This window comes from Lissotriton vulgaris, chromosome 3_1, assembly GCF_964263255.1.
Source record: "Lissotriton vulgaris chromosome 3_1, aLisVul1.2, whole genome shotgun sequence".
NCBI classification, from domain to species: domain Eukaryota; kingdom Metazoa; phylum Chordata; class Amphibia; order Caudata; family Salamandridae; genus Lissotriton; species Lissotriton vulgaris.
The window spans coordinates 630,406,699-630,423,466 of NC_141689.1; the positions used below are offsets into that span (position 1 = coordinate 630,406,699).

Consider the following 16,768-nt stretch of genomic DNA (forward strand, 5'->3'; position numbering starts at 1 on the left):
GCCACTGGCACTTCTCCGATGGAGTGGGCTAGGTAGCGCACCCCTCTCAACGAACAATCTCTTCAGAGCCTGATGGGCGGCCTGCGGTGCAAAGAGGCTAAAGCAGTTGCTGCAACCCTTAACCCTCTGCTGCAGTGCGAGTGGAATTAAATGGAGTTGTGTCACATCAGAAAAGTAGATTGTTGAATTAAGGAGTGGTTTGTTGGAGTAGGGTCGGTTGTATCAGTAAGTGACCTAGCTTGAACAAGAGTCTGGGTCCCTTATACAGTTTCCTTCCTGGTGATGGTAGAATTAGTATATCAATGTTGGAGTCATATTTGCATTGGGTATTGACAGTGCTTTGAGATGCTGGCATATGTCAGTAAACGCCACATACACGCTACAGTATTAATTTGAATTAGTCTCATGCTTTTTTGAGGTTGGCTGGCAGGACACCAAATTAATTTTATAATGTATTTAGAGCATAGGAATGCTACTCAAGACGACGGATTTTAAGCAACCCACACGCCACCTCAATCATGTGCATTATGCTCTATCGTAGGTACCCCTTCCGGTGGGCTGTATTCTGAATTTCTTTTCGCTTTTTGAAACCTCCATCTCTTACTGATGTTCCTGGACAGTGGCCATTGTCTTTCACTAAATCCAATCACATTTTTTTGGCCTGCACCCAGGTTTGGATTAAAGCCCAGCATTCCACTCTATATTCATGCAAATTCGAATTGGCAACTTTTAACCTCCTGTCAGTCTGTCACTTGTGAGGCATTCTAGATTGAGTTTGTCAAGTACTTCCATCTTCTGGTTCGCTCTTTTACAGTTTTCAGGGCTTTGGATTTTTTCCAGTTTAGACATGTTTTGCTCTGTGGAAATCATAAGAGTTGTGACCCTTTTCTTCCCTTATTGTGTTTTCTGGTTCTGGCGAGGGATGGCAAGCACCTCACATCTTTGTATGGTTGCGACAGAGCCTACAGGCACACGCTTTTATAAGTTTGGAGTGTAAGCGTGTGCCTGTAGGCTCTGTCGCAACCTATTCAACATGTCTTCATTGCCATTTAAATCCTATTTAGTCCAGTCTGCTCTCTGGCAGGGTTAGATACCTATAGATGGACATCCAGGTTCTGTACGAAAAACTCTTGTCTTCGGTCTGTGTTATAGTTTTTTCATTTCCAAGGTCAAAGGATCTTCTCAGTTTTTCTTTTATCCTTTATTGAGCTCAGGAGAGATGAGCCATTTGTTATCTATAGGTTCAGGGATTTCAGTTAATGCTATCAAACTCTTCACTGCTAGCACATATGTGATTAGCACCGATTAGGTCATTAGACCTGTTGGTCATTAAACCTTCTTATCTCTTGATGGATTTCATTATTTCGACTTAACACACTAGCTTGGAAAGTGAAAGTTTAATCCTTCAGTGAAAAGATATGTCGAGAAATGTCCTTTATGATAAATGTACCTCAACAGCTGACTGCTTTTCATCTTCTCTCCAATATACAAGGGCTTCTGGGTGTTGTGGGTCAAAGTCCAAACTTTGATCAGTTGCAGTTTTTGGTTTACTAGAGGATGATTTAGATAGTCAGTCGCTACTGTGCATTTGTTGCATAAGTACACACCTTCTTGCAAATTCTTTAAGTCACGAGTAACCTGGAGTATCTTTCTGCCCTCCTGCCTTTCCTCATTCGTATTTTTTATTTATCTGCACACTGTTTCTGCTTTCCAGTTTTTTCCGACAACGGTTCAATGCTTGTCATGGCAACTTCTAGACTTGGGGTGCAAACCTTTCTTCGTCAGAAATTTGTAGAAATGTCCCCATAACGTTATGAGCATTTTTCAAGCTTTCTTTGGAGACATCAGCATACACTTTTCTTCCATAACATGCTCTTTGTTGTCTTATCATTGGCCTAATCTTTTTTTATTGTGTTTCTTAAATTATGGATTTTTGTAATACTTTAGGCCCATGCCATGTCTTTATAGTTTGGCCTAAATCTGGCTTTTCTAAATGAGTCATATCTGAGTAAAACCTATGTCAGAGCAGGTATGACCCTCTTGGTAGGTCGCTCCCCCTCTACGCAGCTCCGACTGTGTGCCCCTGCTGCCGCTGGTAAGTGTCCTCCGTCCTTTTTGATTTCTGTGCCACTGTTTCCCCTTCTTTGTGCCCCGTTTTCTCCTCTGTGCCACTCGTTTCCCCCCTTGTGCCCCATTTTTCCTTTTGTACCACTGTTTCCCCCTCTTTGTGCCTCGTTTTCTCCTCTGTGCCACTCGTCCCCCCCCCTTGTGCCCCATTTTGCCTTCTGTACCACTGTTTCCCCCTCTTTGTGTCTCGTTTTCTCCTCTGTGCCACTCGTCCCCCCCCCCTTGTGCCCCATTTTGCCTTATGTACCACTGTTTCCCCCTCATTGTGCCTCGTTTTCTCCTCTGTGCCACTCGTCCCCCCCCTGTGCCCCATTTTGTCTTCTGTACAACTGTTTCCCCCTCTTTGTGCCCCGTTTTCTCCTCTGTGCCACTCGTTTGCCCCCCCCCTTGTGCCCCATTTTGCTTTCTGTACCACTGGTTCCCCGCCGCTGTGCCCCCTGCGGCCCTCCCCCTGCCCACTTGCTCCTCCCGCCTCCCAGCTGCCCCTCCCTCCCACCTCCCTATATACGCCGGCCTAAGGCAAGCCCGTCTGCGCCCGGACCGCGCCCAGCGCCAGAACCCCTGGACTCCGCGAACACCATGACACCAGACTCCACTACGACGCCAGCACCCTCCACGCACGCAGCGCCGGCCGAAACCACACCTGCTTCCAGGTCGCCCCGAAACGGACCCTTCTCCTGCCGCACCTGCAGCTTCACCTGCAACAGAACCACCAAACCTCTAAGGACTGGACCCAACCACCTCCGCTGCATACTCCTCAACACCGGCTCCGCACGTAAACATGCCGTCGAGCTCTGGGATCTGCTCAACACCTCCGCAACAGACGTGGCCTTCCTGACCGAGACCTGGTGGAATGACTCCTCGGCGCCCGACATCGCCATAGCCATCCCGGACGGCTACAAGATCACCCGCAGGAATCGCGCCAACAGAATTGGAGGAGGAATAGCAATCATCCACAAGTGCACCCTCAAGGTTGCCATCCACGCAGATGACACCCTCAACACCGCCGAACACCTGCACTTCCGGATCCACACCGACCCCAACACTACCCTCAGAGGAACACTCATCTACAGACCCCCCGGACTCCATCGCCGACCTCGCCAGCACCCATGCACTCGTCTCCACGGACTACATCCTCCTCGGGGACCTGAACTTCCACCTTGAGAACAACAACGACGCCAACTCCGCCACCCTGATCGCAAACTTCGGCCTCAGACAACTCATCACCACACCCACCCACGCCGCCGGCCACACAGTGGACCCCATCTTCTCCACAGGCACCCACGTCGCCTTCGAACACACCACCACGTCGCCTTCGAACACACCACCGAACTCCACTTGACCGACCGCCGCTGCATCCATTTTACCATCAAGAAACCAACCACGCACCACTGCACCCAACAGCTGCCTCGTCACCGAAGACTACCTGATCACCACCCTTGACCAGAACCCACCCACCGACCCCACCAACCCAGACGCCACAGCCCGCAACCTCCGACTGTGGATCAACGACTGCGCCAACACCCTCGCCCCGCTCAAGAGACTCTCCAACAGCGATGCCGGCAAGAAAGCCACGTGGTTCACCAACGAGCTCCAGACCTCCAAACGCGCATGCCGGAAAATAGAGAAGATATGGCTCCACGAACGCACACCAGACAACCACGCAGCCTACAAGGACGCCACCCGCAGACATCACCACCTCATCAGATTAGCCAAGAGATCCTCCTTCAAAGACTGCTTGTATAACAACGCACACGACAGCAAAGAGCTCTTCAGCATCGTAAATGAACTCTCCAACCCCAGCGCCAACGACCTCCCGCCCTCACAAGAACTGTGCGACTCACTACCCATCTTCTTCCACCGCAAGATCACTGATATCCACGACAGCTTCAACACCACGACTGCCCCGACTACGCCAGACTCCACCTCCCCTGTGAACACCACCAGCGCCATCCGCCTGACCTCCTGGTCCAACGTCAACAACGACGAGACACGCAAGGTCATGAACTCTATCCACTCAGGATCTCCGTCAGACCCGTGCCCACACCACATATTCAACAAAGCAGACGCAGCCATCGCACCCCAACTACGGAAGGTCATCAGCATCTCCTTCAAAACAGCGACATTCCCGGAAAGCTGGAAGCATGCCGAAATCAGCTCCCTCCTCAAGAAGCCCAAGGCAAACCCCAAGGACCTCAAGAACTTCCTGCCCATCTCCCTGCTCCCGTTCCTGGCAAAGGTCATTGAGAAAATCGTCAACATGCAATTGGTCCGACAGACTACTTGATGGTCACCTTCCTGAACATGCCATTTCACTCACATATAAAAAAAAATATGAATAACTCCCCAGATTTGTTGCAAAACCTTAAAAGGAAGTGGGAGACTGATGGGTTAGAAATAGACGAAGAGGAGTGGAGGAGTGCGCTAGCGTCCCCTAAAGAGGTAGCCATTTCGGCCAGACTCAGGCTGATTCAGCTTAAAATTCTCCACTGAGTTTACATCTCAGGGACTAGGTAGCAATTGATGGGCCGCAGTGTGGATGGGCTATGCAGGAGGGGATGTGGAGAGGTGGGGACATTCTTCCACATACTATGTGAGTGCCAAATGCTCCAGCTTTATTGGAAGCGCATTCATAGATGCATGCAAGAGGTGTGGGAAGTGGAGCTTCGTGTTGAGGCAAAGAGGTCCCTACTGAATATGTGGGAGCCCACGGACCTTCCACCCGTGGGAGGGTCTGGGCCATGCTGGGATTCGCCTTTGCAAAGAGGAATATCGCTAGGCTGTGGGGGGCAGTGGGGCCTCCGAAACTGGGCTAATGGAAAACGGACAAGGACTGGTGCATGCTCCAGGAGAAGACAGTTTATGTAGTCAGAGGGTGCCCCCGGAAGTGGAATGAGGTATGGTCGAAATGGAACAATTACAGGGGTCATATCTGCGAACCCCCCCAGATTACTCCGGTTGACGAACCACTCGCATTGTTGACTGCTTAATGTTTAGCTGCAATGAGTATTTTAAATTGTACACGACCTGTGTGCTTCGACTTTCCTAAGGTACAACTGTGAATATGGTATGCTCTGATTGTGACGACCACCACTGTTCTCTGAATTGTTAATAAAAAGAACAACATTTTTTTTTATTAAAGTCGTATTTGGCAGCACAGCTTATAACCATTAATGAGTGGGTGTTCGCGGGAAGAGAGGAACCTAATTATAGAATCGATCTACATTACACGGGAGGAGGAGGATACTTAACTGCGCTGTATAAGTGACTAACAAGTAATGCACTACCCACACATACTGAGGCGGCAGTACACATCTGGAGGGAAGCTACCACATTCCTAGGTTGGAAAGGTAAGTTGACTGACTGAACGTCAGTGTGGGTCTGCGACCATCTAAGGGAAGTGGGCCAACTAAAGGAAATCCATAAATGGCAGACCATAGGGATTGAATACTTAGGAGACATATCGAAGGGGCAAACAACAATAACCTTCGAGGACCCGAAAGTAGAGTACCAAATGTCAGATAAGGAGTTCCTATGATATTAGCAGCTAAGACATGCACTAAAGAGACATATCCTAGATGGGGGACAATTAGCAGAATACACTCCACTTGAGGACATACTACTCGTGAACTCCATGCTCGAGAAAGCTGTTTCACTGGTGTATAAAAAAATAATGACCAACTCCCCTGACCCCTTGATGGCTCTCAGAGAATCCTGGACAAGAGACGTTAGATGATGAAGACTGGACAGAAGCGATTCAGAGTCCGAGGGAGGTGGCGATCAGGGCACAATTCCGATTGATACAGTTGCGTATACTGCACAGATCATATACCTCCAAGGTGCTTGTGCACCGGATAGGATGCAGTGATACTGACCAGAGTACAGGGGGCTGTGGGGAAATGGGCACATTTCTTCACTCACTGTGGGCATGCCCAAAGATACAGCAGTTCTGGAAAGAAGTCATACAGGTCATGTCTGAAGTCATTGATCAATAGGTTAAATGTGAGGCCAAATGGCATATTCTCTGTGTGACTGGCGAGGAGATATGGCCAAAATACTCCGAGATATGGCCAAAATACTCCAAGATATGTAAATGTAAATGTATTTATATAGCGCAAATCACCGACCCGGTATCTAAGCACTTGCTTAGGGAACCTGTCCTGGTATTCCCCTGTGAGATAACCCCGGCAGGGTATCCACAAGGTGAAAGCCAGGCATCCCACCGCAAGGGGCCGTTGTGGAGATTAAGCAAGCTATTGCCCAGAGTCGCAGAGTGTGAGCCCATGAATCGAGTAGGCACCGGAGCGAGAATTGTCGAGTCCGTGGACATTTTGGACTCAAGATCCCGCCGAGCCGGGAATTGAACCCTGGTCCTGGGCTGACCTCTGCTTCCAGGTCTGCCTCCTCTAACCCGTGAGCCACACTTCTCCATGTCTGCCTCCTCCAACCCGTGAGCCACACTTCTTCATGGATTATGACAGTGGGCATAATAACCATACTCAATATAGCGAAGGAGTGGGGTGCGAGTCAACCACCGAGTGTGATGAAATGACAAGAAGACCTAGACTGGTGTTGTAACACCAAGAAGGTTGTGTTCCAGGGGAGGGAGTGCCCAGAGAAACTGGACTAAATATTGGGGAAATGGATAAACTACAGAGAACTCTAACTATCTGTTAGTAAGCTGCGTAATGAAGAAAAAGGGAAAATACATACTGTATTATACTGGAATGTTCTACAGTTAGCTTTGATGTAATGATTTTGCCCTGTACACAATATGATATATTTAAGTGAAAATAGTGACAATGCAAATGTATGGAGTATACTTGTTGACAGTTACACCACCGTGTTTTGTTTACTTAATAAACAGATTAATAAAAAAAAAAACCATGCAATTGGCCCGCCACCTTGAAGACAACAACATCTTGGACCCGTCCCAGTCGGGATTCAGACGAAACCAAAGCACCGGGACAGCCCTCATCGCCGCCGCAGACGACATCAGGCGCCAACTAGACAACGGCGAAACATCAGCCCTCATCCTCCTGGACCTGTCGTCCGCCTTCGACACAGTCTGCCATCGCACTCTAAAGACACGCCTCCTAGAAGCCGGAATCCCAGAGAAGGCCTTGACTGGACCACGTCCTTCCACTCCGGCAGAACCCAGAGCGTCCACCTCCCACCCTTCAGATCTGAAGCCACCAACATCATCTGCGGCGTCCCCCAGGGCTTCATCCCGACGCTGTTCAACGTCTACATGGCCCCCCTCGACCAAGTGGCCCGCCATCACGACCTCAACATCATCTCCTACGCTGACGACACCCAGCTCATCCTCTCCCTCACCAAGGACCCACACACCGCCAAAACCAACCTCCACGAGGGAATGAAGGCCATCGCCGACTGGATGAGGAGCAGCCATCTGAAGCTGAACTCGGACAAGACGGAGGTCCTCATACTCGGACCCACCCCCTCAGCCTGGGACGACTCCTGGTGGCCGACCACACTGGGAACAGCACCAACACCCACCGACCATGCATGCAACCTAGGATTCATCCTCGACTCCTCCCTCTCCATGTCTAAGCAGGTCAACGTCGTCACCTCCTCCTGCTACAACACCCTCCGCATGCTCCACAGAATCTACAAGTGGATCCCGACCGAAACAAGAAGAACGGTGAAACAGGCCCTCGTCAGCAGCATACTGGACTACGGCAACGCACTCTACGCAGGAATCCCAGCCAAACACCTACGACGACTACAACGCATCCAAAACGCCTCCGCCCGACTGATCGTTAACGTCCCCTGCCGCAGCCACATAACCCTCCACCTGAGAGACCTACACTGGCTCCCCGTCGACAAGAGGATCACCTTCAAGCTCCTCACCCACCCACACAAAGCACTCCACAACGCCGGACCAGCCTACCTGAACAGCAGACTCAGCTTCTACACCCCCACCCGCCAGCTCCGCTCCGCCAGCCTCGCCCTCGCCGCTGTCCCCTGCATACAACGAACGACCTCCGGCGGCAGATCCTTCTCCTACCTCGCCGTCAAGAATTGAAACACCCTCCCTACCGACATACGGCAGACCCAAGACCTACCTGCCTTCAGAAGACTCCTCAAGACCTGGCTCTTTGAGCAGTAGCAGCACCCCCCCCCCCCTCCCCTCAGAGCCTTGAGACCCTCACAGGTAAGTCGCGCGCTTTACAAGTACTCTGATTGATTATTGTGCCAATTACTTACCAATAATTATTACATAATTCCTGATTTGCTTTGTAAGGTCCTTCTGTTTCTCGCTCTTATACCCACGTTTTTAGACCATACCTTCACACATTGATGATACTCGTTTGGCAGAGAAAACAAAACATTTCTGGTAAATTGAGGGGTATTGTAAGAACTTGGGGCCAGATGTAGGTAAACTACATTTACAGTTTCTAAAATACTGAATTTTACCGATTCAGTATTTTAGAATCGATAAATGCTATGTAGGTAATAAATCGGTAAGTATTACCGAATCGGTATGATTCAGTATTTACCGAATCGGTATATACAGATTCGGTAATTTCCATTCATTCCTATGGGCCTGGAGGCCCATAGGAATTAATGGGAATTACTGAATCGGTATTTACCGATTCGGTAAAAGGGGGAACACATTCAAGGGTGGCAGGGTGGCACTTTGACACCCTGTTGCACCACTGAATAGTGCATGGGTGCACATGTGGCACACATACATGCCCTAAGGGCATGTATGTCTGCCACATGGCGCTGTTATAGATTGCCAAAAATTGCTTTTTTTAGGGTTTTCTAAATTTACCACCAACTTGTAGTTGGTGGTAAATAACGAATCCTGAAATGGGAATATCACTCATTTGAGTGCTCCCTACATTTCAGGATTTGGTAATTTACCGAATCGGTATTTTAAGGAATCTGTAATTTACCGATTCCTTAAATTACCGATTCGGTAAATTACCGAATCCTGAAATGTGGCCCCTACATCTGAAATGCCTAATACCGGTAACGGCCGAAATTCGGTAATTTCGGCCATTACCGACCGGTATTGGGCCACCTACATCTGGTCCTTGGTGTTTTAGTTAAACTGGGCAAAAACCTACTTCAAATAGTAATCACAGGTTTTGTAAGGATAAACAACCAAAGACACTAAATAAACCTGTGCTTAACCCTTTTCCCTGGTAGCTTGGCACAAAGCAGTCAGGCTTAACTTAGAGGCAATGTGTAAAGTATTTATGCAGTATTTAAACAGTAATAAAGTGAAAATGGAGCACATGAAAAATCCAAAACCAAATTAGAAAAATATAGAATATTATAGTAAATAGAATTACACCAAACCTACATGTATCCAGTTAGTAGAACCAGAGTTATGCATTTTTAAAGCTTGAATTAAAAGTGGCGCCAAAAAGCGCAAAGCACCTACCACAGTTATCTGTTTGTGTTAGACTGGGTCAAAGTCAAAAGTACAGGGCTATGGAGTGTAGGCCAAATATAAGGACAGGTTTGTGACTTCGAAACTGTTATGGAGACAAAGTGGTCATCGAGTTGTTGGCAGGGCAAGCTAAATCTGAAGCGAGGCTCAACAATGGTGGGCTGCTGAAAAGTAGGTACCCAATGCGGTTGTCAACAATTACAGAAAACCTCCGACCAGGTGAAGTCCAGAATCCTTCTTGGGGAGGCCAAGATTTCAATCAGCTTAGGCTTGATGTCAGACTAAAAAACTATTCTAGAAGTCAGATCTCCTTCAGTGGGCCAAATCAGCCAGCTGAGGCCGACTGACGATTTGATCTCAACGACTGTGGCTTCGACGGCTAAGCTTTCTCCATTGGTTTTCCAAGCTGTAAGTTGGCTGTAAGATTTTGAAGTGCTAGATCTTGCAATTAGGAACAGGATCAATATATCAATATACTCTAACAGCCAAGGATCAAGGACCTGGGGGGGGGGGGGGGGGGGGGGCAACACTTGGAGGTCAGGACTCACTCCAGCAGGGGCCAGCAGCAGGGTCCAGGGCAGGTCCTGTTTATACTGGTCAGCTGGAAACTTGTTGTGTCCCTGTAACGCAAACAGGACAGGAGGTCAGCCATCTAAACCTTGAAGGCTTCTGAGAACCTGGGTTCAAGGCACACAGGCCTCCTTCGGGTTCTTCAGACAGCAGGACAGCCCTTCTGATTCTGCACAGGTCCAGGAGTGTTCTGAGGAGAGGTCTGTGGGGTCCACCTTTCAGGGGCGGCTGGTGTCAGGGAAGAGTGGCAGGCTGGTGGGAGTGGAGGGGGGCACGACGGACGAAAATACAAAAAAACCATAAAAAAGAACTTACCTGCCGCCCGCTGCATCGCACTCTTCTGCTTCTCTCCACTGCAGGCACAGTCTCCCAGAACCCCCTGCAGCAAATCCAGATGCTGCTCTCATGCTGATGGCAGAATGAGAGCCGCATCAGAGTTGGCTTGAGTATCCTTGAGTATCCTCGATTTGCTCTCCCAGGGATACTGGGAGCCTGTGCCTGCTGTCTCCGACCGGGCAACGCAGCTCAGGTTGGCTCAGTGCGCATTTTGGTTAGGCCGTCCTAAGACTGCTGGCCAAAGCGACAAGCGCACTGATAACAGTGCCCACCACTCCCCCTTTGTCACTGTTAGCCCGTTGGCCTGCCCCCAAAGGTTTGGTCCGGGAAGGAAAAATAAAACAATAATAAATACATTTTTTATTTTGGGCTGTTGTAGGGGGTCGACGCTCCTATATCGAAGAAGCCGCCGCTGCCACTTTATGCTCAGTGCCAGCCTGTGAATGTAGAGCAAGCCTTTGTCCACCCTCTAAACCAATTCAGGTCAGTTTGAGAGACAAAGGAGAGGCCAGCCTAGGTGTGCGCTTGACCTGCCAATGACAAGCTCAGGAAGGGGCTGGGCACAGCCCCCAGGCCATCCTTCAAGGATGTGGTCTTCTCCCGACACCCTTCACTGATAGGAGCAATACTCATCTCATCGCAGTGAAGCCATCAGGGCTCAGGTTGACAGCTGGACACTGGCAGGAAAGCCGTTTGGTTGTAGGTAGGAAAATGACAACTTCTTAAATGTGTTATTTCCAAAATAGTCATATAAAATCCGACTGAGCCATGAAGTTTGGCTTTAAATTACTATTAAAATGAGTCCCTGAAAGATTCTGGATTCTTCTAGCTATTAACAAACTGAGATTAGCCCTTATTAACCAGTGTTACCTATGAGAGAGCCAGCCTTGCTACAGTGAAAAACCACTTTAAAGTTTTTTTACTGCTTGGTGATGTAAAACATTAAATATGCATTTCCTATCTTTTAAATACCATGCTTCTTGCCCTACTACGTTAAAAGGCTGCCTTATGGGTGACTTATAAATATCAAAAAGAAAGGTTTAGTGCTGGCAAAAAAGTTGATTTTGCCAGTTCAAAATGGAAGTTTAAAACTACACTCCCAGGCTGCAGTTGCAGTCCTGGCGACATGTTTACAGTGTTCCTTTAGTGGGTGGCACAGTGAGTGCTGCAGACCAGTAGTAGCATTTAATTTGACAGGCCCTGCGTTCAGGTGGTACCACATACTAGAGATTTACAAGCAAATTAAACGTGACAATCATTTATACCAAATTTTGCAGGTTTGAAAGGGAGGGCACATGCACTCCACTGCCAGATAGCAATGATAAAGTGCACAGAGTTCTACAGCCAACAAAATAAAGTTCAATAAAAAGGCCAACAATCCTGGGTGGCCATGCAAGAAGGGAAAATTTACAACAGGTATACTTTTGCCTGTGTCAGGAGTATGGTAAGTAAAATTAGTCAGCTTGTATTACAGTATCATCCACTTATTGTTTTATTGTTATTTTACTTTAAATTCACTTACAATGTTCCTTTATATTAAGTAATGGATTTCCAGATTTATTGTTTGCCCTGGTGAAATAATGTGTAGTTAAACATGACGTTGTGTGGTTACATTCAAAATCTAATCTTTTTCTTTCTTGACTAGTCACAGAATGCATTACAAAGTAGCACAAAAGAGGTACAGTTGAGCAGTACCCTCCTTGAAAAGAACAAAGATGATGAAAACGAAGACATGTGGTATGACTCCAAGAACTCGTTGTGGAAGCGTCTATGTTTAGCTCAGGTAAGAAATAAAACTAATTTCTCACAGGCGATCAAGCATGTGAATGTCAGTGAACATATTAACCCTTTCTCTGCTAGGTCTAATTGTATTTATATGACGCTTGCTCCCCATGATGAGGCATTGGAACGCTTTTCGGTACTCAAGGTAGATTAGTGGTGGATTAATATAAATTGTTATTGGGAGTCGATGGCCTGTTAGCTGGATGACTAGAATAAAGGAGGGAAGGGTTATTTGTGTGTCCACAGCAGTCAGAGGGGTTTGGGATGAGTCAGAGACTGGTGGTGGAGGAATAGTGAGAAACAGGCATAGGATGAGTCAAGAGTCGGGGTCTGAGGAGAGTTTTTTTTCCTCTGCAGTGAGAGGAAAATATATAAAGACATACCCACACATAAAAAGGTATATAGAGAGAATCTCTCACATTATGCATATGCAAAATAATGAAGAGGTATAAAATTGTACAATATAATGTCCCAAATGTACATGCATGCATAATTATTTTCAAATGACTGTGTATTTTAGGGCATTACATTGACTTACCAGAGCAGAGGAGGGCTCAGTGCCACAGAGTGGGTCTTGATAATCATTATTTTGCAGGTGATCTCTAATAGACTTTTATACTTGCTTTATCCCCTTTTGAATAAGAATCTTCTTTTTTTGTGACATAGCCATTTGCTTAGATTCTTCATTGTGAGGTTCTGTGAATTATGAACCCGTTTTATAAAGGTCATGGTTTCGTTACGAATTTGATAGTAGCGAACCGTAACTAGCGAGTGCGGCATGTACGAGTGATTTCGCCATGCTAGACCGATGGATTCACTACGTATTTAGGGATTTCGTTCTGAACCTCCGGGTTCCATTTTGTGTACGGCAGATAATTTGTGGTTGCCCTCACATAGGCCGATGACTACGGCCGAACGAGTCTTTTGGTACACGTATGCTTTAGCTGACTCCTAGGTGACCTGAGCGAACTGACCCCGTTGCCTGAAGCTAGCTTTGCTAAGCCAGTTCCCTGTCCGGTATTTGATCGCTATAGAGATCAAAGAACAGGACATTGTTGAGTTTATTACACACGCACACACCCCTTTATCTTGCTTCTCATCTGTTTCTGTTCCTTCTTTTATGGCTTGTTTATGGTATTGGTTGTGGTCTTTTATTATGGGTTTTTCCGGCCTGTCCGAAGAAGAATGTTGGGCTTTTCCGTGTAATTGATGGTGGGCTGGACAACTGAAAAGTGGGTTTGTCGTCATGCGATACCTTTTGCAATGTTACCTTTGATTGGACAATTCGTAAATAATGGGTGTTTGTCAGGAATGTGATTTTTTGCATAAAAGATGATGTCTCGCAATATGAAAATTGAGCAGTTTCTGACGAACCTACTTGTGTCGTACTTCGTAGATTTCTGTTCCTGGTTGCAGCCAATAAATTTGATCTTTGACGTCACCGAGAAGTATCACGTGTCTCTGTATTCTAAGACAGGAGAACTCGAAGACTTCGGGCGTTTCCCCTGGCGCCGCTGGGTTCTAAAACCCGGTTCTTCAGTTGCCGCCCAACGTGGGGCGACTTCAGTGGTACCGGTCCAAGCCTGAAGATCGTGAGGAGCTTCGTGGGGAAATTCTGGAAGACGGCCCCCACTTCATCGACCCCGGCATGTCGAACGTGGACTGAAGGTTTTTGCTGCGAGGCTTCCCGCTTTCCGACGGCTACGAAGGACTGCTGCCCTGACTGTCGCCCTGTCTTGGAGCCTTTTGTGACGATTTGTAGAGCGAGACGATAGACGGGTCTTCTGGTGACGTGATCGATACTTCAGTTAAGTATAAGTGGAGCGTTCCCAGTCCTTAGTTTTGGGTTCCCTTCGAGATCTTTGATTTGGAACTTGCAAGTGCCAAAGCCGAGGGACTTGTATATTTGCGAGACTATCGTTTTTGGTAATCCCTTGAAGTTTGAAGCTAGATCAGTGAGCAAAGATGCCTGGTCTTAGCAAACTTGGAAAGATATTTTGTTGTAATTGTAATAGGGATTCCCGATTGGAGGATTCGTGTCCGATACCTCCGGTTGGAACTCCGACTTATGAGCTCTATTCTAAACATGGTGTGGGCCCCATTACGTATAATGCATTGTGGGTCCGATACACAAGGAAAAACGGTGTTCTAAAATGGCCCCAACATGGTAGCTATGACACAGAGATTTTAGATAATCTGGAAATTAAACTATTTAAGAAGAAAGCCCGGCCGGCGATGTTTGACTCTTTCCGCCGCTGGCGTAAGGAAGCCAAACAGAGAGAAATTAAACAAGCGAAGAGAGATAAAAGAGAGAAGGGTATATCGATAATGCAAGTTGCTAGGCAGTTTAAAGATAATGAAGAAGAACAAGCGAGTGAAGAGTTGCATAGGCAACGTAAAATGGCCATCGATAAATGTTATCCAGTTTTGTCACCTCTTCTACAAGGTGCAACAAAGGACCCTGAAAAGGATCCTTTGATGTCACATTTGTTAAGTTCGCCACCACCTTATGTTCAGAGTGCTACAGCACCTCCGCAACCTTTAGTTGCGCAACCTCCAGCTGTTCAGCCTCTTGTTGTTGCACAGCTGCCAGCTCCTCTTCAGTTGGTTCCTCCTCCTTTGGCGCAGCCTTCTCAAGGGCCGCCGACTTTGCTAACAGTTCCGCCTCACACTCCTACGCCTCAAACTCCTACGACTTTTTCTCCTGTACTTGCTACTTCTTCTGCTACTACTCCTACATTTGTTCTGTCTCAGCCTGCTTTGTCTCCTGTCCTTATGACAACTTCTCCTTCTGTTCGAAAGAGAATGACTGATACTGTTGCTGGTCTTTTGTCTCCTTTTTTTGAGTCATTGAGTGTGACTCCTGTATTTAAGCATAAACAGTTGCGTAGCCAGTTCCCGAGTCCCGAAGAGCGGGCAGTGTTGGATCATTTGGCTCCTAAATGGGTTACGAGTTCTTCGAGATATGATTTAGAGTCGGTTATGGGTGTCTTTCGACAATGGGAAGCACCAAAGCAGAGGTATGTCTTCGATAACATGTGTACTTTCCTCCGTGAGGAATGGGAAGATGGTGAGTTGGGTCAGACTCCATCAGAGTTGTTTAAGGTACAGTCCAAGTTTGCGAAAGGAACGATAGTAGGTCTCGATGTTGAGAAAGCAGTTGCGACGTTGCTTGCGTTTTAGGAGTGAGTGTCCTTCTCGGTCGTTGTTTGAACCTGATCCTTCTGTTAGGAGAAAAGTGAGACAGTACCCTATGAGAGAGAAGTTCCTCCAGTATGGAAAGAAGCTGTCCCTGCTGGTGCGAATAATAATCCCCCAGCTGTAGAAGCTCATTTTCAGCGTGTTTGGGTACATGTTCCGTGGAAATGAGCTGAAGTTTTGGCCCTTAAGCAGACTTTACCTGATCCCCGCAAGAATCCCACAGGGTATTATAAGGAGTTATCACAGACAGCTGACGCGTGTGTCATGAATTTAGCTGATATAGATATGTTGTTTAGGAATGTATTTCCTCAACCTTTGTGGGCGAAGATTCGTCACGAAGACCATGCAGTAGAGTTAGGTGATTCATGGGCTAATATTACTGCTGCAGATGGTTTACAGGGTGGAGGAGCTAAACCTGAAGCTTTAGTTGCAGAACTTCCTGGTAGGATTATTAATTATATGAAGACTTTGATGCCTGCTATGCGAGTGGATTGGGATAAATTGTCTGCATGCAAGCAGAAGAAAGATGAGAGTGTGTCTGATTTCTTCACTAGGTTTGAAGAGACGTTTATAGATCATAGTGGTAAAGATATGAGTACGGAAGGTGGCCAAAGATTGTTCGTAGATACGTTTGTTCATAACTTGCTTCCCGAGTTGTGTAATAAGTTGAAGGATTCAGAGAGTTCATGGGCTGTTTCTTCGTCGGCCCAGATATTGGCTACGGCACAATATTACGAAAATAGGGATAAGGATGAGAAAGATAAAGCAGAGAGAAAGACTAAGGATTTAAAGACGAAGGTTCTTTTGCAATAGGTGTATCCGCCTCGTTATAATCAGCGCGCATTTCAGCAACCTCAGCAGTTTCAGAGAGGATCACAGCAGCGTGTTCATCCAGGCCCTAATCAGTGTGCGTATTGTAAGGAAGTAGGGCGAATGGTGCTTCTGGTGTGAGAGGTCGAGGTGTTCAGCAAATTCCTAGAGGTAGAGGACGTGGTGTATTCCCCCAGAATGTACGTTCCTTGCCTCCACAGAATATGATGAATTGTTTTGATCAACAGAATGTTGCGTCTGGTAGATCGACTCAGTACTATGCTGACGATTACTATGTTGAGAGTGAGAATGCTGACGGTAATGATTGTTAGGACAGCCATAGACAAAGAGAGGGAGCTGTGTCAGTTCCAGTAGATCAGAGTGGACCTTATGTTGAAGTGATTACATCGGGTGTGTCAGAGCCTTTTCTGTTGGATACTGGTGCGGCGAAGAGTTCTATCATGCACTCTAAAGTCCCTGGCGCACCTTTGTCTGGCTTGACTAATGTTTCGG

The 16,768-nt window shown here is 47.2% G+C and overlaps 1 protein-coding gene across 1 annotated transcript in view; it reads left to right on the forward strand.

The window, feature by feature from the left end:
• SLF1 (SMC5/6 complex localization factor 1) overlaps positions 1 to 16,768 on the forward strand; it is a 754,058-nt gene that overhangs the window by 174,155 nt on the left and 563,135 nt on the right. Inside the window, exon 6 of the mRNA XM_086960920.1 lies at positions 12,108 to 12,245. Coding sequence (XP_086817046.1) covers positions 12,108 to 12,245 — 138 coding nt within the window. The remainder of the gene's footprint in view (positions 1 to 12,107; positions 12,246 to 16,768) is intronic.